Source organism: Notothenia coriiceps, unplaced genomic scaffold (genome assembly GCF_000735185.1).
Source record: "Notothenia coriiceps isolate Sejong01 unplaced genomic scaffold, NC01 NC01_scaffold00000339, whole genome shotgun sequence".
Classification (NCBI taxonomy): Eukaryota; Metazoa; Chordata; class Actinopteri; order Perciformes; family Nototheniidae; genus Notothenia; species Notothenia coriiceps.
The window spans coordinates 16,934,590-16,959,903 of NW_011333040.1; the positions used below are offsets into that span (position 1 = coordinate 16,934,590).

The 25,314-nt window shown below is 43.4% G+C and overlaps 1 protein-coding gene across 1 annotated transcript in view; it reads left to right on the forward strand.

The window, feature by feature from the left end:
• Positions 1–25,314, forward strand: part of nfatc3a (nuclear factor of activated T cells 3a) — a 44,905-nt gene that overhangs the window by 6,316 nt on the left and 13,275 nt on the right. The window contains exons 2-8 of the mRNA XM_010773345.1: positions 2,542–2,704; positions 15,742–15,941; positions 16,438–16,610; positions 17,569–17,709; positions 21,217–21,272; positions 21,416–21,542; positions 23,884–24,940. Coding sequence (XP_010771647.1) covers positions 2,542–2,704; positions 15,742–15,941; positions 16,438–16,610; positions 17,569–17,709; positions 21,217–21,272; positions 21,416–21,542; positions 23,884–24,940 — 1,917 coding nt within the window. The remainder of the gene's footprint in view (positions 1–2,541; positions 2,705–15,741; positions 15,942–16,437; positions 16,611–17,568; positions 17,710–21,216; positions 21,273–21,415; positions 21,543–23,883; positions 24,941–25,314) is intronic.

Below are 25,314 nucleotides of genomic sequence, written 5' to 3' on the forward strand. Positions count from 1 at the left end.
GTACATTATGTGCCTAAAGGTTCTATGTCACTGAGTTCTTAAGCTTGACAGTTACACAGTACAGACTAAAGTCGCTTTAGGTACCCTTTGATCGACCCATACCATGTACGGGGGCAGGAAATGCTGCTGTGCATAGATTTGGAAACCAACCGCTTGCAGTCTAGTTTCTTTCAAAACATCTTCACTCAGCACACATGACCCTTTCATCCCATAATGCAGTGTTTCCTTTGGAAGTGTGTGATCTTGTAAGGGCAGCTGAAGTGGAAATGGCTCCACTCGAAAGCCTAACTCAGATGTCTTTCATATCAGCTCGAGTCAGATTGGTCCTGAACGTAGCCGCACTTGACAGCCCGCGTCTAGGAAAGGGAAAAAATTAGGAGCGCCCACTGCTCAGCCCCAAAACAACTTTCCTTCTGAGAACATTTGTAGACCTGCGCTCAAAAGTCTATCATCCGTTGGACTTCGATGGTTGCATAGCTAGGAGCATCTAGCCGCGCCCCCGCCTTCTCCGTGAACGATGGAGCCAAGTTAAAAGCTAAAAGGCCGACCCTCTGTGCCGACAAAGAGCGCTACACTGCCACAGCTGTGCTAAAATCAGTGTGCTACACCGGCATAGGCTGCTCTTGCCGCCCATGACACCAGCACCACAGCTGGACTTGCATTTACTGACGCTAACTACACAGCTATACGCAAAAGAACACATGCAGTGGATTGGTGAAGAGTACAAACCCACACCCTCACCACCACACAGCCTGTTTAATTTATGTCTATACTGCCACGCTAGTAAACAAGTACACTCTGTAACTGCTACCAGACAACACACCTGGATGACACACATATAGCTTGTTCTGCCCTATAGTAGGCCTCTAGCGCCATGAATCATTAATTGTGTACACATTGTCAAGATGTCTCAAAGGTTTACGTTATGACAGTTACTACAATTCAAGTACATTGTCCGGTTAAACATATTTAAAGGTTCAGTAAAGGTATCACAGAGTAGAATAAAGAGGTATTCTCAAATTAGCAAACGCCTACACAATGTGTCAAACTAAGACATAAGGAGATGAAACCATTTAGGTAAGACAGCATCAACCTGTGGATGAACCATCTTCTGAATGTGTTTTGGTAACATTTTATTATTGCACTGGAACATAATTAATCAATTATATAACCAGCATATTGGATATAAGAACATTTGGAAAAGGTTACAATTTGGGTTGATGCTAATGGTTCATGCCAGTGTTTACTAAATGTTTTCAGGAATAATCTGATCTAATGCACTCGGATGGACAGACACAGTTTCTCAGTGGAGAAGGCCATTGTTTTTTTTTATTTCTGAGTGCAGCTGTTCAAATATGATTGGGGACTACACAGCAAACAACTAAAAACAGACTAGGCATGGAGGAAAAACATACAATGCCAGCCCCTGTGGTGCACTACACATGAAACACACACACACACACACACACACACACACACACACACACACACACACACACACACACACACACACACACACACACACACACACACACACACACACACACACACACACACACACACACACACACACACACACACACACACACACACACACACACACACACACAGAGCAATTTAGTCACTGTCACTGACACACACTCTCATCCTGACCCACACAGAAGACTCACAAAGAAAGAAAAACCCAGCAGTAAATGATTCAACCTTAGAGTCTTAACCTGACCTATTACCAGTGCTGTGTTTAAGGATAGGATTAATGTATGTGAGCTCTCCAGTGATTCACCGTCTGCTGGGGCTGAGCATGTTATTCACACATTTCACACCTATTATGCTGTCTCGGGCCACGAAGGGGGAACACCACATTTTAACCTTTTCAGATTGCTGTAACAGCCGCAAAGTTGAAAGAGAGGTTGTCTGGCTTGACCCTACACTTTAATGTCACATAAATGACTAAAACTGATTTTGAAATGAGGCAAACCTTTTCTGTTAAGGCATATTTTTTCATCATTGATTACATGTCATGCTCTCAGCTTTAAGCTTCAGGGCAATTTTTTTCAAGCAAATACTACAACCAAATTTGTTTTAAGGAAGAGACACCGGACTGAGAGCCAATGTCCTGTATCTTTGCCATGAACACGCCCCTTTAGGAGACTAACGCCAGGTCTGAATATATTACCTCCAATGGGAGAAGTGAACGTTAACCTGGATAAGCCGATCCTTTCTCCTTAGAGTCACCAAGTATATTTTGGACCCATTTTTCAGAAGTTATATATATTTCAAAAATTCTGAAACAAAAATGACGGGTGGACAAATCTGGAGAAAAAGACTGAGACCAATTTCTCATATTTGTCCATAACGCTTACTGTACATGAACTAACTTTCACAAACACCCTATTTATCTTTGAAGAGTATCTTTTTAAACAACCAAACACATCTTCCCTTTTTACTTTTAATACATCTTTTACAAAAGCCTTGTATGTATCGGTTCAAAGGTCTAATCTACTTTCCCTCTTTGTGTTTGCTTTGGTTTTCTCTCCTCAGGACCTCCTCACTGCCTCCTCTGGACTGGCCGCTACCGAGCCAGTTTGGCCAGTATGAATTGAAGATAGAAGTGCAACCCAAAGCCCACCACCGAGCGCACTACGAGACCGAGGGCAGCCGAGGAGCCGTCAAAGCTTCTTCCGGTGGCCACCCGATTGCCAAGGTAACATATTTGGACATTTTCCCACATGTTTGGTGCTCTTCCCGCTGCTCAGCAAAAACCCCAATCATTTTGTAATTTAACTCTGAAGCTGTAGACCATAAATGTTAACAGGATTAACTGTGAAAACATTTCTCATACTATGCAGACAAATTACCAAATCTCTTTTACAGAACATTACTTTTGGTTTTGTGCTCAATTAAACAAAATACCAGCACTGATGTCTGCACCATACTGGGGATTACATTCCCCCCTGAGTTCATGGCTGATTTACTGTAAGTGTTAACATGATGCTAGCCATGCATTAGTTCAGTGAGACCCTTCTCACTGAGCACTTATCCAGCTCCGCCGCGTTAACCACACGGCAAAGACCTAAACTCTTGAGGCCTGCAGTGATGAAATAAAACATGAGAAGTCAACTGAAACGGACATATTTGATACATTTAGCAGCGGTTTCCTGGGAGACATTTCCAGTTTGTTGGGATTGCCTTTTCTACTGCATGTGAGTGAATTATATTTTATCCTAACAGTGTATCATCTTTCATACTTAAAATGCAGATAATTATATTTGAGTGATAAAATAAACATCGTCTGCTTCCACAGAAGTTGCTCAAGAAACGTGTCCGTCCACACGAAAACGCTCAAACGCTGGAGACGCTGTAGTACATATGCCGGGCCTGTAATTGGCGCTGTACTTCCGCCACAAAATACACCAAAAGCAGCGAAGAAGACCGATTATTATTATTATATTATATTATTATTGTTGCTGATGGTTGTGGTAGAGGAGCTGTAGATTTTGCACAAAAATCTGTATCATGGTCAGTAGCGTCTGGAGCACGAACGCAACCCTGGGATCCGCCATTGTTGTTGTTGTTGTTGTTGGCGAAACGCATCAGCAATGACGCGGGTGATGCGGGGATGAGCAGGAGAGGTGGTCTTAAGACTTATGCTACATCATTGGACTTTGAATTAGTAATTATTCAGTCTTATCGCCCAATCATCAGTCAGCAGTTTAATTTTACACATTAGCATATTGCCCCAGTCAGTCAACCTGCAGACACACAGACAGAAAGCAGAGCCTCAGCTGTAGCCCAGTCCGCTGCTCTGACATTTGATATCACCTGCGAGAGTCCAGCTGAGCCCATACAGCTACGGCTGCTTTGCTCTCAGAGAGAGAGAGAGAGAGAGAGAGAGAGAGATATATAGGAGATATAGGAGATATAGGAGATATAGGAGATATAGGAGATATAGGAGATATAGGAGATAAGACCTTGACTGGACCATGACCATTGTTGGGTTTCACAACAGCGGCTGACTTCAGACTGGCAGTTTGGTTCCCTGTCCAATAGGGTTGCCACGTATAGTCCAATATTTAGCACCCTTTCATCTACTTTGTTAGAATTGCAGTGGCGTTTTAAGCATTTTATTTGTCAAACTTTTTTAGAACTGAGCGAGGATTTTTCCTAAAAAACGAAATGAAGATACTTGCCAGTTTTACGTTTCTTTTTTTTTATGGCTTTTAGTATTGTATATTATTGCATCCAAGTGCACCATTAAAGAATACAGATGCTTGAAAAGAACATTATTATCTCAATTGCAGGGACAAGAAACAAGCATTAACTTTACTCTAAGCAATATATTCCATCTGTGGTGAGATAACAAAAATGCATCAGAAACGAGGACAGATTTCGGTACAATTATTATTGTTTAGTTATTAGTTTACATTATTTGTTGCAGGCAGTGTGTGTTGTGTTGTTTGGGACTACAGAAGGGAACCAGCTGTGTTCTCAGGCTTTTTCAGTCTTTACTCATTATGCACTATTTACATAAGATATAATCATTTAAAATACCAAAACAATCCAAAGCTGTGGACACAATATTTGCTCAAACAACATGGAAGCCCAAATGCCTGCCATGTGTTGCTTTAGAAACTCTATGCCCTCATGCAGTCTCCTTGAAGGCCAATCATTAACTGTTTCAACCTCAGTTGCACCAAGATTCTATCCTGCCATATGTGACGATGCATAATTTAGCTGTCAAATGGTTTCAACCGAGCGTTTGCCACGCTTGCCCTCATTCCTCTTCCCCAGAGGGAATTGTTATAGCACTGCAGTCGGCTTAACCGTGTGTGAAAGCTGCAGACCCTCCTTTTCCTGTTTTAGGGTCATTTGTTTTATGTTATTATAGGAATTAGTTTGTGTTGGGCTAGATCTTGACCGAGATAAGAATCTAAAGCAGATCCAATAACTGTTAATCACATGTAAGGTCAAGCAGGGAAACTCAGATGATAAGCTTTCGAGAAATTAAGTTTACTACCACTTTTAGTTTATGAGCTTGGTTTACTAAACCCTTTGTTCTTGATGGATAAATTGCCATACAATAAATCTTGTATTACATTTTTTATTATAGATGCCTTGACCTGTATACCCGTACTGTAAAATTACAACAAGTGAGTGGTCACATCTTTTATCTTAAGCAGTTTGTTGCTACTACCAGTGCTGGGAATGAAAGATATTTCAAAATCACAACGACAAACTGCAATGTGTAGTCGCAGACAGAGAGTAGACAAAGCGAGAGCCCAAACAAACTACCTTTGCATATCATGAGCAGCGATTTGCAGAGCCATGTGAGAGGAAAGGATCGGGTGAATGAGTTCTGTGAGGGAGGAGAGGGCAAGTGAGTTGAATTGCTCATAATCGTTGGGTTATATCTGAGGTTAAACTTAAGCAAAACCTCATTCTGTATTCACCTGCTATCTATATACTGCTCCACTCTTTCTAGTGTAGTGGCTGTTCATTATTTTATTACCTCAAAATGTATATTTTGATGTCCTGCTGTAAATTGCTAACTAAGATTTTCAATATTGTTAACTCATAGTAGCTCCCTTATACTTTACAGAAAACCTAAAGCTCCAGTTACTTTTTACGATAGACTTACAATAAACCGCCTATGGGCACTTTTTGTAGTTTAGACAATATAAAAAAACAGACAAACATAAAATGAACAGCTGGCTTGTGATAGAATCAGCTCTTGTCCAGCAGGTCTAACATTCAGTCTGTGTTTACTAAACACCCAGTCCTCTATTGTTGGTCTTCTTAGCCTTTTTTGATGCTCTGTCCAAGGTCATTTCCTTACCCTGTGACGTCCTTTTTTTCACACAAAAAGCAATTTTGTGTTATGTATTCATGAGCAACAGAATAGCAAAGTCTTTTGAGAGCTAGATACATGTAAATAAACAAAAACCTTCAACAAGGATAAACAACAGCAAAAGAATTGCATTATTGGAGGGAATGTCAAAGTCATTTGACCCAGTATATGTTGGACGTAGAAGGTTAGACCACCTGAAACCATTAACAAGCTCACACATATCATGTTCCCAGGTGCAATGTAGGTGTGAAGCCAGCTATTCCCTGAAGGCCCAGTGACACAGGTGTCGACGTGTGTGATCACAGCTTCTCTAACACAGAGTTCGAATACATAGATTGGACAGTTTGGACTATATTTCCGATAAGTCCGAAATTAGCAATTAGACGGGCAACATTGGGAAGGAGCCTTCCCTTGTTATAATGACAAACATTGATTTATATATGGTAGATAGAGATAGGTTACTGATACAACAGCAGCTGCCCTTTCTAAAGATTGTACTTCTGCCACCTCTCATTCCCCTCGGGTCTGGACTCTGGTGGTGTGATGTCACCAGATGACGGCATAGCTGCCATCTGGTGACATGGTGATGACTTCCTTTTGAGGCCACGCCGTTGCCTAGATCAATGCACCACTGAGCTGCTGTGTCAACAGAAAAAAAACCAGGCAGTGGTTGAAGAAGGAGCTGCGGGCTGGTGTTGTTCACATGTGTTTCAAATCAAATAAATGTTGTGTTGAACTGAAGAGTGAGTTACTATGATGTATTCTCAATGCTTTGCTAATGCTAAATCCTTCTTGCATTCATCATCAGGCTAGTAACACTGTTTCAGTGTCTGTTGTTGGTCTTGAGTTACATTTGATTTCTTTCTCTAGCCTGTTTAAAGTTGGCAAAGACATTTGTGTTTTGGGATAATACAATACACATTTTGTGAAGGTGAAGCCCACGTAGCAGTTTTTATACATTTGTGAGTTTCTGAAGAAATCTATGGCTGAAAGCAAATAGAAACATGTTTGAAACCTTATATTTAATTTGTTCCATTCATCTAGAGATTCCAGGTGGAGTTTGAAAGCTGGATGACAGTTCTGTGGCATCATGCGACCTGAACAAGTTTCCTCGTGTTCTGAATTCCCTAACTGGAATGCTCAAAAGTCTTTTTTTAAATAATTTTTTAAGTTTTGGAAAGTATACTGACTTAGTGGCCATGTTGCTGTCTAAATCATCTTTGTGGAGTTTAAACGGCATTGTGTCCATTGCTTGTCTGTCACAGAAAGCAGCTGCTTGGGATTATTGGACCCACACACTCCTTGCTTCTGCTTGCAGTGTCTTCCTGATTTGGAAGGACCTCATTAGTGGTGTCAGGTAGTCTCTGTTTGCAGTTTGGAGAGGTGTGTGTACTCTACTTTGAAGCTCAAACCACTCTCTCTAAACAGGTGAAGTACCGGCTTCAATTCCTGTCGCGCAGTAACATAATCTGGCATTAGCAAACAGACGAGTGAAGGTTTTGTTGAGAAACTCAAAGATGCTTCAATCCTGCCATGAAAGCACCAATACCTGGTTTTACAGTTTTCGGCCAACTATTGACTTTAATGGCTCCATCATCTCGAGGTGGAAGTCCCAGCAGGTGTTTCTGATCAGATTCTGAGGCTACAGGCTTGTTGTCTTTGAGTTGTGTTTGTGGCCAAGTATTGAAATCTGATCATTTGTATAAAGTTAAGGTAACACTTTATATTAAGGTACACAAATTAACCATCAACTAGTTGTTAATTAACATGCATATTAGCAGTATAATGGCTCTTTATTAGGCATTATACAACACTTATTGATGCCTTATTCTACAAGTAATAAGCCATTAGTTGAGAGTTTTTCCTCAATAACCCTCGAATTAGTGCTTATTTATAGAAAGTAAGGAAGTTGTTGTACATGAGTTTTGGTCTTATATGCGCTGCTCAATATAAACTGTGAAAATCATTAAATAGTTGCATTTAAGGGGTAGGGTTATGGTTTACAACTTATTTTGAAATGACTATAGAATGGTTTACAAAGATACTTTACATTAGTTACTTTAAAATGTTCTTCAAGTTTCTGTTTTGGTATCTCCTAGTTTCATTATCCAGTGGCTGCAGCAGTAGTTACCCTTACCTCTCACCCAGTGGCTCTTATCCACATTTCTCAGGGAGAATGGCCGTGTGAATCTTTTCAGGGCGTCTGTGTAGAATTTAATGGCTCAGTTGAGAAGCAGTTTTAGGTCAGTGATTTCTAACCTGCGGTTTTGGGCCCCAGGCGCAGGATGTAGGGGTTTTAAAAAAAATGTAGCCACAGAAAATAAGCAGCAAATTAGCCTCTGAGGAGATCCTTTTGCAGAGTCAGAAATATAACAATTTAGTTGAATTTGCTTATTATTCTACTCAACAAGCTGGTGTTGTGAGCTGATACTTGGTGTGACCATGTAAACCTTTCTGTAACATTGAACAGAACAGAGTGACTAAGTGTGCATTACATTTAAGAGTATTCATACCTTTTGATTCGAAATAACTGTAAATTGTGCTCTGACACAAGGCTGCAGAGTCTGACTTCTTTTGAAAATAAGAAAGGATTAAAAAAGTAGTGAGGGTGTGGACCAGCTGTTGATCGGGGATCTAAAGAGAGACGGGTGTTCTAAAAGGCAATGGTCAAAGCAGTCAGCTCCTTTTCTGTCTGTACGGTAGCCAGAAAAACAAAGGCCACAAAGCGTGACAGAGTTTACATTGAGTTGTTATGACAGACATGATTCATTGCTCGGGGGTTCTCTGAGGAATGCTTTGTGTTTCTTTGCAAAAGCTGATACTCAGAGCTAATGAAATCACAGTGTAGCTTTGTAAAGTAAGACCAATCACCACCTCTTCAGAGACATGTTTTACAGAGTCAAGATACTGATACGGTGAGTGAAGCAGGTAGGTCCCAAACGCGGATAACATTTGATAATACCTTTATTTCAAGGTCTAGAGTAAACTTGGAACAAACAAAACACTCTCCGGTGAACTAAGTCACGAACAAAAGAAGCACCAACACTGAACACAGGAGGAGACAAGACTAAATACACAGAAGGGACAAGAAACAACTGGGCAGGGGAGGAGAAACACAAGGACCACAGGTGAACACAATCAGATAACTAGACACACCAGGGAACTAATGACAAGAGGAAAAACACAGGGAAAAGGACCAGACAATAACCCAGAGGAAAACATGACATGGAAAACAGCAAAAACACCCAAACCTACAAAACTACAACCTTGACATGAATCCAGGAGCGTGACATAACCCCTCCCTCAAGGGACGGATTCCAGAAGTCCCAAAAAACAAAGTCCAGCAGGGTGGGTGGAGGGGGTCTGGAGGACGGGTCTCGGGCGGACGGCCCGGGGGCAAGGCAGAAAACAAGGAGGGGAACTCGGGCGGCCGGCCCTGGGGCAAAGCAGAGACCAAAGTGGGGAACTCGGGCGGACGGTCCGGGGGTAAGGTAGAGGGGAACTCGGGCGGACGGCCCGGGGGCAAGACAGAGTTCGAGGAGGGGCGAAGACCACCGCGGGCGAACTCAGGGNCGCTTGAATGCAAAACCATGAACCCATTGATGTCTGTTCCAGTCATGCACTCAACCCTTCCCTCATCCAGCACCAGTCACTTTTCTGCCCATCTCTGCTGCTACTGTACTGAAACTGTACTTTGAACATTTAAAAATATATTATTAACATTTTAAATTGTATATCCCGTTTATCTAGGCCCTTTTTGTTTTGTTTAATGCATGTCACACTGTGGGACTGCTGGAAACGGTATCTCGAGATTTCTGGATGTATAACACATGTAGTAATTCTTCTGCCTTCCTTCTTATGCACTCGCTCGCTCGCTTGCCTTGACAGGTACTCTCTCTTACTCTGCTGTCTCTCAATAGACTGACTGCCATAATGAGGGAGTCACACGGATAACAATGCAGGGCCATGCGCTCTGCACTGTGTGAACTGGCTCGACTCAGTGCTGCTTTGCCCCGGGGCTGTATTTGATGTAAACATGTTGGAAGCTTGGCTCTCATTTGTTGTAATCAGGCTTAGTGCACAGCGAGAAGTGAGAGGGGGAGAGAGACAGAGAGAGACAGAGAGGTGTGAGTGAGAGAGAGAGAGAGAGAGAGAGAGAGAGAGAGAGAGAGAGAGAGAGAGAGAGAGAGAGAGAGAGAGAGAGAGAGAGAGAGAGAGAGAGAGAGAGAAGAAATTGGAATAAGAGGAATTGAGCTTGGACCAGTCTAGCAAGGCCATATACAGCCCTCATGCAGTATACAGTAAACGCTGCTGTGTGTGTGCATGTATTGACCTTGTTTAAACAAACAGTACACCGGCCCCCTGGCTCTCTCTGCCCTCCCCAGTGTGCTAAACAGCAAGCCTGTGTGTGTGTGTGTGTGTTTGTGTTTGTGTTTGTGTCCATAGATCCTAGGTTGTGTTGCCCCAGTAGGGAAACCACTGCCAGATAAAATGGACCCACTCGTGACCTTGACCACCAATTGCTCCTGTTTTTATATCTGTACACACACACACACACACACACACACACACACACACACACACACACACACACACACACACACACACACACACACACACACACACACACACACCTCAACCTTTCAAAGTTAACACCACTGTTTTGTGCTTAAATCCACACATTCTAACACACACAGCACCTCCAACACAGGCCTTAGGGCTGTAGTTTACATCAACGTGAGTGTACGTAGCTGTTCGCTATCACACACACACAAAAACACTCCTGCATACACACAGAGAGTCTCACCATGGCAACAGTGGAGCAACACAGGGAAACAACTTGGCAGAGTCAGGCGGTTGCTGTGAGAAAGTGTCGAGTTACGACACAGGGCTGGAGCTGAGGTAGGTGAGAGGCGAGGACAGGGACGGAGAGCAGAGAGTGATAAAGGCAAAAGAAGTAGGAGAGGGCGGGAGAAGGAGTGTAGAGGAAAGATGAAGAAGAGAGGGTAGTGTATGAAAATGGGAGGAGCGTCGCTTGCAGGTAGTTGTTTCTGAAGAGGCAGTGTTTTGCTGCAGGGAGCAGGTGGTGTGCGCTATGTACATATCCCCTTATCTAAGACTAAGCACCTCTGAATACCACAAAGAAACAACGTGTGTGTGTGTGTGTGTGTGTGTGTGTGTGTGTGTGTGTGTGTAGTGTGTAGTGTTAGTGTGTTAGTGTGTCGTAGTGTGTCGTGTGTGTGTGTGTGTGTGTGTGTGTGTGTGTGTGTGTGTGTGTGTGTGTGTGTGTGTGTGTGTGTGTGTGTGTGTGTGTGTGTGTGTGTGTGTGTGTGTGTGTGTGTGTGTGTGTGTGTGTGTGTGTGTTTGCAGTGATGGGAGATGTGTTTCCCCTCAGCTTGCTCGCCCTATTACTGGATCAGTGCGACAGATGATGGCCAAAAATAAGTGGGGACTTTATTTAGTGGGAGCTGAGTATGTAACTGTATCCAGTGGTTTTATTTTAGGGGAGGGAGTTCATCCTAAATTCGATCCACAGTCCGAAGAGGCAGTCTGGCCCGGGGACATGTGACCGGCTTTAATGTCAGTGTGGTTTAATATAAGAACTGATCTCTCTCTGGCCTCAGTTGCTTTCTGACCAGCTGGGCTGCACTCTGGACAGGCGGAAAGGTGAGGAGTTAAAAGTGCAGAGACCACCCTCCTGTGGCATTTCACACTCAAGCATAGATCTAAGGGGGGACGGAGGGGGTGACTCAGGAATGTGAAGCAAGCCAAGGGTGTGTGTGTGTGTCGTGTGCATATCACTGCCGAGAAGCCTCCTCCGCCAGAACCATGGTACTATCCATGTGTGCTTGTTTACATCTCCCGCTGTTTGCAGGTGGTGCTTTACCCATTTTCTAAACTGAAGGTGCAAATAGGCCCCTGAAGTGTGCTTGGAAAGCTATTGGAGGAGCTCATGGCATCAGTGTACTCGGCATTTGTTACACAGATTGAATGCAGTCTTAGGGATGTAAAATAAATTGATCATCCTACAGTATAAAGTTAATGACGTTGAATTTACAAACTTGGGATAAATTAAATATTGAAAGCTTCCCACCTGTCTCATTTCCAATTCAGCTGCTACCCAGTATTGGTACTGTGTGCTAGGTCCTAGGTGCTAAAACAAATGTCCTAACTTTTAACATTTTACATTACATAAACGTTAAATGGTTTAATATTACCAACATAAATGGAATTAAACATAATCAGAGAAACTCCAGACAGAAAATAACAATAATTGGGTTTTGTTGAGAGTTTTGAGTGGTTCTATTTCTTTTGATTCGCTGGGACTACTGAAGTGTGCCCTTTCTTTCTGGCCCCCTAATCAGGTTTTTCCAGGATGATTATTTGATTTAGAAAGAACTGCTGGCCTGCTAAGTGTATGTTCGTCAACACTCTGGCTCCGCACCAAATCCCTCATGTGCAAAGACGGAGACATAGAGACAAATCCAAGAGGGCACAGAGAGAGGCAGAGCTGAAGGGAGTTAATGAATGGAGCAAAATGATGGGGACAGTTTGTGGTCTTGGGTAGGACACTGACAAACCGGGGTAAAAAAACACACAGACATTTCTTTATTTAAAGGTACTCCAATAGAAAACACAGGTATCACAATGACACTGATGTTTAAACAGACCACTATCTGTTTAAAATACAGGGCACTTTTTTGAGCTTTCTTTTTATTTACACCCTTGAAGCATTTTCATTTTTTACGTCTGTCTCGCCTTTCTTACAGATGCATTCCACCAGACACTGTTAACTCATTTTATGCTGTCTGGAACACACATGGTGCTTTGAATAAACATGCCCTGATTTAGTGACACGCACATGCAAGCAAGCACTGTCTGTCTGTGCTCACTTCCACAGTTTGCAGACATGACTATAAAACAAGCAACGCAACCCACAGGACTTTTTATTCCCTCGCCTCCATGTTGCTTTGAAACCAGAATAATGGTGTCATTTACAGCCATGGATCCATTCAGACCGGGGTGCGTAATTACCTGCTAGCTTGTTACTGGCCAGATTTGTACTTTCATGTGGCTCTTAAGATCTAATGCGGTTTTCAAAAGATGAGCCCATTACTGGTTATTAAAGGGGCCATCTGCTGTTACTCGGTACAGCTTCCTGACGAATGTATTTCATGTGCCACATACAGGCGGTTTTATTCCATTTTGACAAGTGAGAAGGCATCATCTTGAAAATTTGTATTTCCGAAATATATACCCTCTGGGAGTTTGTTTGTATTTTAATGTGGGAGCGAGCTGCCTTCCCTGACCTTCATCCCTGTGGTTAGTATCACAGAGATGTCATTCTGCTCTACAGGAACCAATAGCAAGCTTAAGCTCGACACACCCAACGGGAATAACTGATCCATTTAGTCATTCAATCTCAGACATGCCTGCATCACTGAGCAGTTAAAACACATGTAGGATGTGGTGGAGGAACATCAACATACCTTTGGGCAGGGAGTTTTTGATTCCCCAGCCTGGGGGTTGGAAATTCAACTTTAAAAGCCTAACAAACTCAACAGTTAGCAAAATAGCTTTTGATTTATTGCTACTGATGAATAAACCTTCACCCTGTGTATAATTATACACAACAAATACATGCTTTACACAGATATTTGGTGAAGTGGATGAGAAGATACTTCAATCAAGAAGATAACATGTCTCACCCTGTCTAGTGGAAAATACATCCCTTGTTTCATTTGAGGCTTTTGTGTTGTAAATGTGTGCTTCTTTTAGTTTTTGCTTATGTTTGTGTTATGGTTTCCCTTTAAAAGTGGTTTGTGTCTGTTAGCAGTGTTATCTGCTCTCAGTAGGTAGACAAAGAAAACAGAGTGTTAAAGTGAGCCGAACCAGGCTGGACCTCAAGCTTCATGGCTTCTCAGCTTTCTCTGAAGCTCCGTTAGTTTAGCCTACGGTTCTAAGCCCAGACATTTGACAAACGTCTTACCTCTCAGCTCCCAATCGACCTGAGACACCAGGTGAGCCACGCTGCAGAGGAATGTGTCTTTGATACCTGGAAAGGGATACTAAAGATTTGATTATCTGCAAAAGTTAAACAAATTGAGGGTTAAGGTTACCACTGTGCTCTTAACTTACGTGATGTTAAGTAGTAACAAAAAGTATTTTGTTTACTTTCCAGAAATGCAATTTCCGACATATTAAATTCCACCCTTTTTTTTGGGAAGCAAAGCGGTCTTTACTGAGCTCAGTAGCATAGCCCTCTTTAGATTCAATGTTTTTATTCAGCTAAGAACAGTGAAGCATTATTCAGGTTAGCTATGCCGCTCTGGCTGCCTAGTATATGCCTCTGGAGGCTCGTCCTCTCACATAACTCGCTGTAAACACAGCATATTTCAGTTTTTTCCACGGCTCAGTTCAATGTTGGTGCCCCCCATACCTTAACTTCTTACACCACAGGGGACCGTCTCAGAAGAGGAAGAGTGAAAGAGAGGGAAGGAAAAATGAACACAGGCTACCAGTAAATCCAATGAAAGCCTTTCTCACGAACACCAATCCAACCCTTGAACACAGTACACTCTTTACCTATTGTGGAAATAAGCTGTGTTTGATAATCCTGCTGCAAACAAGTTCACTTCAATTATTGGCTTCCATATTTTGAAACAAAGCACGCATTTCTTTGCTCGTGTTTTGCTCCTATTATTTTGTGCAGATGTTTCCAGGGCCTGATTGTGACCAATTTAATTCTTTCTAATTTAGATGGTTTTGGAACAGCAAATGACAAATCCCAAGCTACACCCACTTTTTCTCTTTCCACCAAACGTTGACACAGCGGTGAGTGACGCAAACTTGCTGGGAGGAAAGGGTCAGTAGCCAGCTGTGGTGAGGTTGAGGCTTGGCAGTTCCTGAGGTGAAACAGCAATGAATGGCCTTGTTCTTCTCTGTTAAACTCAATGGACTGCCCTCCATACGATGGGAGTGTGCAGGAGGCGCGGGTGCCATTTGCCGTCACGCAGTTTGCCAAGTACAACATTACAACAGAGGTGGGATTGTGTTGCCTGCCTGTTTGTTCTGTCCCTCTGAGGAGGAAGGGTCCTGCTTGCCTCTCCATCTTCCCCTTGTCTCTACCTGACAGCAAACAAAATGTCCTTCATCCCACTTCTCACCTGTCTGAGTTGAAACCGCGGTGCCATCCCTGTGATGAATGGAGAGGGCAGCTTGTAGTTTAGGTGCCCCATGCCATCAATTTTTAGCCTGCTCGAAGCACTGGATTTGAAAAGGCTGTTGACATTTTTACTGGCATTTCTTTCCCTTTTATCCCCAGCGTAACCATTAAAAGGTTTTTTATGTGCACGAGACGTCACAGAATGACTCGAGGAGCTTGTGAATAATGCTTTGTATATTTTTACAACCTTTTTTCGTAAATTGATCCGATGATTGACCACATCAATTCCTTCTAATAATCTCAGAGCCAATTCAGTTCTTTCAGTTTTGTTTTGTTGTTGTTGTGGTAGTAGGCACTGTAAATGCAATACACATTTGTGTTGGTTGTGGAACGACTGAACAGACCAGGTTTTAAGGCTCTAGCTGGGTTTTTAGGAGGTCACGGTGGTTTGCATGGAACCCTGTTAAGGGGCAGGCGGTTGAGGGGAAAAAAGTCTAAGTCCATTAGTTGAAAAAAACTATGTTTTTGGGCCAAACGACCAGATGCATCTCCAGCGGGACTGCCAGACTTAACACAACACCCTCGAGCTGACATTTAGATTCCCGCCAAAAAGGGGTGGCCTTCTGAAGTCAGTGGAAATGAAGAGAGTATTCCTTTGTTCACACCTCTCATCTGGACTCCAATAACTCACATCTGTTTCTCTGTCCCTCTCTCTGTCATGTCTCAGCTCATTGGCTACACTGAGAAGCCCATCAACCTGCAGATGTTCATCGGAACAGCAGACGACCGCTACTTGAGGCCGCACGCCTTCTACCAGGTGCACCGGATTACCGGGAAAACTGTAGCCACGGCCAGCCAAGAAATTGTAGTCACCAGCACCAAAGTTCTCGAAATTCCTCTCCTGCCTGAAAACAACATGACAGCCGGGTAGGTGTCTGAAGCACTTAGGGGGTTACATTACTAAGTTATGAGCTTACCACCATGAAGGAAGCCCGGTCCAATGAAAAAATAACAATGTTTATGATCATATAGGATTATAACATCTTCCAAGGGAGATTTAGTAGATTTTCTTAATTTAAGCCAACATGAGAGTTGGGAGCAGAGGGAAAATCTTTCTCATGGAGCAGAAACTCTATTCAAATATTTATGATTCTGCATCCCCTTGATTATTTTATTTATATAAGGTCTGGTTTCATTTAAGTTGGAACTCATAGGACGGGATTTGGTAGGGCTTTTCTCCTTTACAGTTGTAATAAATCATATTCACAGGCATTCTTATTTTGTCATTCAACACTCACTTTGCCTCTCATTGCCGACTCCCTACCGGGCTTGTGGTTAGTTTTATCACTCCCAGGCCTTCACTACTTATGCCTGTCTTAGCGATTGCCCTACAGGAGCCAACTATTTCCCCTCTACTTTGCAGCATCGACTGTGCTGGCATCCTGAAGCTGCGGAACTCAGACATCGAGCTGCGGAAGGGGGAGACGGATATCGGAAGGAAGAACACACGGGTCCGCGTGGTCTTCCGAGTCCACATCCCACAACCCAACGGGAAGGTGCTCTCTCTGCAGGCCGCCTCTATCCCTGTGGAGTGCTGTGAGTGTCAACAAGCCAGAGTCTCACACACGCCTACACACACCAAAACATGTTCATTCAGAAAAGCACATGCACACAAACCTTCCCACACACTCCTTTATTAGCCGGCTTGCAGTCTAGCAATTTGAAATGTTGATTTAAACTACTGTTTGCTCTCATTGAAAGTCACTTAAGATAAGAATGTCTGATACATGTTAAAAATGTAAACGCTCACTTCTATCCATGACATTTTTGTTACGCATTTAGGGAGGTGTTGACACTAATTTTGTGGTTTATTTTAAGGCACATTCTTTGGGGGGGGTTTTGTATTAAAGGTCACCTATTGTGCAAAATCCACTTGTTCATGTCTCTTCTACATCAACATGTGTCCCCTCTGTGGAAAGAGACTCTGAAAGTTTCAGGAACAAAGATTCTCTCTGTTCCTGATCCATTTATATAAAAACCTGTCTGAAAATGAGCTGATCAGATTTTGGCCACTTTATGATGTCATAACGATGTTTTGGCTTGTGTAACCATTAGCCAATCACCAACCAAGGTAGCCCCCCCCCTTATCACCTGAATCTCCTCCTAGAGCACCATTGTGTTCTTTTTAACCAAATATCTCTCAGAGGGGCGTGGGGAGGGGCTCCTTATTTTCATCTCAAGTAACAGACAGAGAATCAGCACTTTGGAAACAGGGCTGAAACAGAGGGGATTATGGGTAATGCTACAAAGATGTTTTTGGTGTTTGGAGCCAAACACTTCAGAGACATGTTTTGTATATATCTGAGACCTATAATATATTGATGAAAACCAGTATGATAGGAGACCTTTAACATCCATAATGTTTAAAGGAGCTCCTGATGATTTGTCTACACATTATTAATCCACCCTGAATAGTAGACTGCAGAGTGTATAATCACAGCTCAGCAAATGACGCTCCTCCTTCTCTCCTCCACCCCTGCTGCTCCTCTCCCAGCCCAGCGTTCGGCTCAAGAGCTGCCCCAGGTGGAGAAATTCAGCCTGACCAGCTGTCTGGTCAGCGGGGGAGAAGAGATGGTCATCACCGGCTCCAACTTCTTCCCAGAGTCCAAGGTCATCTTCCTGGAGAAAGGCCCTGGTAGGTGCACAGCAGCTTACCTTTGAAACACCTCTGCAGAAACAGTTCGTGAAAATCGAATTGTATTTAATGCTTGTCTGACAGATTTGATCAGAGAAGCCGCTGTGAGTAAAACATCACGTGTCATTTATGTGGTGGAAAATTCGATATTCTTCAGTGGCCAAAAAACGGACTTTGGGACGTTGTTAATTTACATTTCTACTCTTGAGGTTGGAATCAGAGGCTTTTCTATGTCTCGCAGAGGTCAGCAGAAGGATTTTATGGTAGTCATGTCCGATAAATGTAAGTGGGGATGTGATATGTGTATTTACCTCAGCCCCAACAAGTCCTCTATTCCCACAGGGCATTCTGTCAAGTGCAGAACAGATTTATCTCTGTCTCTGCTGTCTATCAAGTAGGCATGAGGCAATGCACTGCAAATCCTGACATGGCTTTTACATTGCAGTATTTGTACACATTTGTTTACACAGACGCATACTGTCTTGTAACTCTACAGTCTTTTGGTTTGATTATTCAAACCACTGCAGTATCAAGATATTACACAAACATAAAAAGGTACAAACTTTATTTTCACAGTCGACAAAGCTTCCTCAAAATACTGTCATCTTTACTTAACACAAAATGATACATCTTATAATTCACATGCTTAACAGGACAGGCTAATATGGTCAATACATATGCTAATTTGCTTGCTTCATGCTACAGTGTGACACTTTGAAAGTTGCTTATATCTGTTTAACAAAGGCCGACGCTAAATACGTTACTTAGTTAAACTCTCTTTGCAATTCACCCTGTTCAGTCACTGGCCTTTCTCTGCCTTCTCTTTTGTACATCACTCCGTAATCAAAACACATGTTGTAGCTGTTCCCTTGGATGGAAGTGTTAAATGGATAGCAGTCGATGAGCCAGTCTCTGCCTGCCTGAGACACCTTTGAGATGCGGAGCAACAGAATCAAGTTCACACATGGCAGAAAGCTGAAGGGTGTTGTTTCTGCGAGTAAGAGCCATTGTCTAAGATTCTTTTAGCCCGTAGGAATGTCTGTAGCTCTTTGAGGTGTAGCAGCTGAAGCATGGCAAAGAGAGGTAGCAAGCTTGAAACACCCCCTGATGGTCCAGTTTTTATAGCACAGCAGCAAGTGGAAAGCTTAGAGAGGTGCATCTTGGGTACGAAGGGAAAGCTGGGCCCCATGGAGCACGAAGGCGGCGGACTGTGGAAAGAGACAGAGAGAAAGGGGAGTGGAAGATGATGTTGATTAAGGTTTGTGTAAATGATCCCCCTCATCAGGACTAATCCGCCTGCTTTAGTGCAGAAAGGCCCTGATTGGAGTAAGTATAGGAATGGAATAAAAGGGACAGACATTTTTCCACCATCTGTCAGAATTTGAAGATAACAGTAGATTCATAAGGAACTGGAGAAAGTGGGATTTGGTTGCTAGTACACAGAGATTATGGGATGGGACTATAAATGACTATGTGCAGGCACAGATCATGGGGCAATTGTTGGTGTGGGATCATATTTGAAAGCAGAAGAATGTGTAATGTCTTTTCTTGCCATGTGTTAGTAGGCATAGCTTCAGAGTCCTGTTTTCTTTGCTACCTTAAAGCCTGGCAACTGAAAGATTACATCTACACAAAGTAAATAGTGTTTAAAACATAGATGTCTGTTTTCCTCACTTTCTATCGTTTTTCTCTCTGTATTATTTCTCTAAAAGCAAGATTAGCATTTCAAAGCTACGAGACTTCTCAAGCAATGAAGTTCCGAATAAGTCCATAATTGGTATAAGTATTTCAACTTTACAAGGATGAATGTTTATACAAAAGAATGAACTTGAAAGGCTATAACTGACTGCCCTGAGTAGTGACTAATAGAGCCTGTGTTCTCCGTAGTCACTGTGTTGTTTCTCTTGTAAGAGCAAATAACTGTGGGCTTTTACAAATATGTTTTAAATAAACAGTAATCAGCTTTTGTTATTTTTGTGCGATCTTCCGGGGCAATAGGTGCTCGCTCTTTCCCTTCTGACTGGGGTTTCTGGATGATGGAGTCATGGTCTCAGCTTGGTATGAAGTGCCTGTTGGTGCTTGTTGTCTGACGGAGCATGTGGGGCCCTTGCTCCTGCCTGTTGAATGTCAACAAGCTGCGCTGCAATAATGCACTGCTGTCAGCTGCAAAGACATTCAAGGTCATTTGCTCAGAGGGAAAAAGGAAAAACTATCTGTCATCTGTGAATTTTTTTTCACGAGTGTCTTCAGAGTTGTTACTGGCTTATGGATAACTACAACTATGACTAATGTTAGGCTGAGCTAAAGAACAGGTAAATCACTTACTTAGAGCTCCATTATAGTGTGGATTGTAAATGTTACACGGCTTACAGTTGAGTGCTTGTAAGGACACATATGGGCTTGCCTCTCTGCAGACATGGTGCAGATGCCTGACGGTGGTTTTTGGGGGGAATCCTTTGGGTTTTGAGGAAGAGGCCGTGCAGGTGCAGGAGTACACTCGCACCATGTGAGCAGTATGAAAACAGGCAACTGCAAATTCATTTGACTCCGCTGAGAGACTATACAGTACTCACTTAGTTGTCAAAGTTTGTATTCTTCTCCATGCTGCGATGATTGTGATTTCTTCCAACCACACGGCAAGTCTGTCAGTGTTTTCAGCCCGACTGCTTCCCTTCAAGCAGCTGCCCTTAAGATGTCTCGCCAAATAATTAGATCCCTCATAGGAAAGCTGGAAAAGGATGTTTTCTAGCCAGAAACCCGGCATTGTGTTAAGGCCTTTTCAAATAAATACAATTATTCCACTCCTCTGTCCCATAATGTTAACCAGGCAAGACAAACAGCAGGATATTTGGACATTTGATTACCATTTAATAGCTGTTAAGATTTTCTCCATGAGGCTTCTGGGACTTTCAAAATGACATTGTTTTGATGTCTCTCGTTTCTCCAGAACAAATTGAAATCGTGTGCTCAAAGTCTCGTAGGGTTCTCAATCCCTGTCTGTTTGAGAAAGCCCTGCACACTGACATCATCTTTAGGAAACTTTAAGATGGACAAAGAGAGCTTCTCCAGAAGAGGAAACTTACTTTGAAAAATAGCAGACTTTAATTCAAAAGGGTCCTCATAATAAAATGTAGACATCAGTGGTCATGTGTGGCCTGGGTTTATTTATGATCACTCTTGCATCAGGATGAACTTGTTTGTTTTAATGTACTGTGTGACTGGTATGTGAAACAATGATACTGTGTTACTCACTCTCAGTCTATTCTTCATTAAAAAGCCTATTTTAGCCAGACCTGCACTGGAGAACTGTCTTTTCTGATTTACTGATTTGTCAAATGTGTCACTTTCCTTATGAATTTCAGGTTTATTGCTAAATTTAAATCAGCATTTTTGAGTTTAGAGTGAATTATATATTTTGTGTAATATATGTCCCTGCTATCTTTCTCCCTGGCTGCACTTGGAGTTTCACTGGTTTGTGCATTTATATATATTTTTTCCTAACCATAGATGGACGACCACAGTGGGAAGTTGAGGCAAAAATAATGCGTGAGAAAACTCAAGGAGTAAGTAGTCAAATGTTTATACCGCATATTGTCTGCATATTGTTTACTAATTTTTGTGTACTAGCAGTTATTTGTATTGTATGCATTGTAGGTTGTGTTGGCAATAATTGAGTGTAAATAATGTCAAATGTGTTTTTTTGTAGTCGTGCATCCTTGTGGAGGTCCCTCCCTACCACAGTAAGTCTGTGGGCTCAGCTGTGCAGGTGCAGTTTTATGTCTGCAATGGCAAGCGGAAAAGGAGCCAATCGCAACGCTTCACTTACCTGTCAGGTGAGATAAGAAGTTCTCAAGACTTTTAGACAGAGTTAGACCGTTAATGAAACATTTGAAGACAATCCCCTTAGTTAGCTAAGAGAGCACAAGCTAATGCTTTTACAGACATTTAGACAAAGGGTTTCTCTCAAGCTTTACTTTGCATTCCTTGGGGTGTACTGCTCCCTGTTGCAGCTCATCTCCAAAGATAATGACAAGAAGTTTGACTGACAGCAGAGACAGTTGTAACGTGCTCTCGGTGTTGCACACTTCTCCAAAGGGGTTTCACTAACCCCGTTTCTCTCTTTCTCTCTCCAAAGAAAGCATCACTGTGGTTTACAAGGGCTTCTCCACTAACAATAACATTAACACCTGCCAACTGTTTATTCTGTAAAGCCGACTCAAATTACCAAGCCAACCTTATTTTTTCTTTTGCAATCCAGGACACCTTATATATTCGATACGAGTATTTTAGCAGTAAGGGAACTCGATAGTCATAATATTTTGATTTGAAAGTTTCCTCAATGTTTTTAATTAAAGGCAAATTCCTGCCGTGCTATTTGATATTGTTATTGTGTTATTTTCCTCGAGAAGCTAGTCATACTGAAACACCGTTGGCGGAATATAATGGCATGTGAGCATTTTGTGCAACATATCCACACCCCTGAGTTTTACCACAAAAATGTGTAAGTTTGTGTGTGTGTGTGCGTATATGCGGCCTTGCCCCTCCACCCACCCAGCCTTTCTGTTTGCAAGCACGCCCACTCAACACTGACAGTTCCTGTTTTCAGCGTCGACATATCAGAGCAGCCAATCAGAGCAGAGTAGAGTTACCCTGCTCTGTCAATCAAGCGGCGTCGCTGACACCACTAATGTAACCACGGACACCGCCTGCATTATGGCGGCAAAAAATTAAAAAGTTTTCGTTGTGGTCTGGGCTGCAGAGGCCCTGGCCCAGTTGAAGGATGAGAAAACTGTGACATGTTTAAAGAGAAATTGTCTTTAGTTAACATAACGTGCAAACTATTTGTCAAACCTTTATAATCAATTTTGATTCGCTTCCCTTTCCCACCAAATACTGTACCTCTGTCTCGGTTTGAAGCCACAATAAACACTACTTTGCTTTGGGGGACACATTTTCTTTTTTAAACTTAAGAAACAAACTATGATTTTCTGTATTAAAACAGGATTTCAATGTTGGTTTTCAGTCATAAAAAAATACATTTGACCTTGGGGGAAAAGTATCTTTTTAAAACAGAAGGAAAAACATCTACCTTTTACTTATCTTGATATACCTTTGGCTCTATTCTATTTGCCCTTGGGGTCTTCATCAAACTGAAGTAAAAAAACCTTTTTTTTTTTAAAGTTCTGGGTTTCATTTTGAAGCCATAATAAAACAGGATTTCATGTTTTTAAATATACAGTTCCCTTGCTGTACCCTTGATATCCCTCTGGCTCTCGTTTGGCCTTTTCGTGCCCCCTCGCCTCTCAGTCCCAGAGGCATGATGGGGTGAGTAGAGGGCAACAGCACTGAACTCGTTTTCTGTTGGTCTGATCCGGGTTGCCGGGCATTCGGCTCCTCTCTTCCCACTCAGCATTTCACATGATGGCACCCGGACTGACAACATATGCTCTCCCTCTAATTCAGAGCTGGATAAAAATAAAACTAACTGTTACAAGGCACCAGATTGGGAAATAGGTTACCGATTGGCATAGCAGAGCTGTGTGCTGTCACAGTAAAAGTGATAGTCCCCATTTACCATCACAATGTCACTCGTTTTTTTGAAGCTTTTTGCACCTGGAAGGAGACACGTTTCACAAACCATACATTTCAGAAACTATTCTACAGGCGTTTAGGTTCTTGTGACCTAGTTTTTCTGGTTTAACTGAAACATATTTGAACTTCAGAGACACTGATTGGGTGAACTTGTGGGGGAGGAAAATGTGGAAAAACTTGATACACCGACTTGCTTTTTTTTAGCTGCCTGAAGGCACTGGACTGAGCAGCAGCATCACTTGCTGTGACACTGACAATGCTGCAATACAATGACCTGACTAATGTATAATCTTAGTGTAATCTACCACCACACTTCATTCCATAATGTTACACTTCATTGATCTTATAAATACTGCTGCTGCTCACTTATTTGCCCTGAATTTTCTACCTACCTTTTTTTTTTTTTTTAAATACTATGTACATACCTTTTTATCTAATAGTGTATTCTTTGAATCTTTCGTCTCTATCTATACCCTGCGGAATAAAGGAATTGTGCTTCTGATTCAGGCAGTATTTGAGTGATTGATGTGTTCCTGTCTGTATCACCGTTTTCCTCACATCTCCCTTCCTCTCCCCCTTCAGTGTTGGTGAAACAGGAGCACAGAGAAGAGCTGGACCTCTCTGCCGTCTCCCCCATGTCCCTCCCCCTGGCCCATGCTGGCGGGCTGGTGCGCCCCCAGCTGCCCTCTCCGGAGCAGTGCCACCCATCGGACGGCCTTCTGTCCGGCTCCCCCCGCGGCCTGCTCTCCCTGCAGGGCCCCTGCCCCTCCCTGGGCTCCCCGCCTTTCCAGCACCTGCCTCACCTCCAGAGTCGCAGCTTGCACCACCCCCCCGCAGACTGCCACATGACGTTCCACCCGACCCCTGCTCCTCTCCCTGCGCCCCCCCGGCCTTCCTACCAGTCCATGCAGCACGGCCACAGCCACAGCCTGCCCTTCAACGGCCAGTCCCCACTCCCCCCTCAGTGCTACGAGAGGATGCCCTTCCAGCACAGCGTCTCTGCAGCGTCTCACCCGATGGGGATGGGGATGGTGTACCCTTCCTCCCCGTGCTCCTCACCATCAGCTCCCCCCTCCTCAAACAGCATAGCTGGGTCTCCCCAGAGCCAACAACCGATGCTCTCCCCCTCATCCCCACGCCTGCACACACTCGGAGACTATCACTGCTCCCCAAACCCCCCCCAGATGCCCTCTCCCGGCAGCCACCCCCTCGCGGGGCAGCACCCCTCCCAGCTGCATAGAGCGATGGGCTACCACCCCGTGGGTCAGAGGTCAGCCTCCTGTCCCACCCCGTCCAGCGCCCCTGCTACCAGGATGATCCCCTCTCCCCACTCAGGGCCTTCCTCCCCTCAGCTCCAATCGCTGCCCTACCAGTCTCCCACCTCCTCCTCCCCCACATCAGGTGGCAGTCCTCTGGGGCCCATGCAGCAGCAGCACTCAGGTCAGCACTCCCCCCAGGCCACCAGCCCGGTCATGGCCAGCCTCTCCCCGGTGGCAGCGGGGCCTCTGATTCACCCTCTGAGCCCACAAGGACCCTTCCCCTCGGACAAAGAGAGGCCGGACATCAAAGAGGAGCCCGAGGAGAAGGAGCCCACCTTCCGCTCCATCGGCCTACAGGACATCACGCTGGACGATGGTAAGTTATTTTTATCCTCATTTTCTCACTCAACGTTTCTTCGGTCTTGTGTCCACCTGATTTCCTTTAGAAGCAGAAAAGCACTGAGGGTGGTGAAGAGCATGTGTTTAGCTTGCCTTCTCTACTGTGCTCCTGAAAAGTGACAGAGAAGAGCACAAGATGTCTACACAAAGTTGATTTAGATTTGACATAAGGCTCATTAAGGCAGTGCCACACTTGACACTTTATCCTATATGGAGTGGTGCAGTCACAGTGACACGTCCTAAAACCCAAAGTAAGCTGCGCATGGGTTCCCTCTGGTTCCCTCGACAAAAACGCAATGGAAATTCTCCATAGGATTTTGGAAAATAGCTGGAAATAAGGTCTGTGGTTGCTATC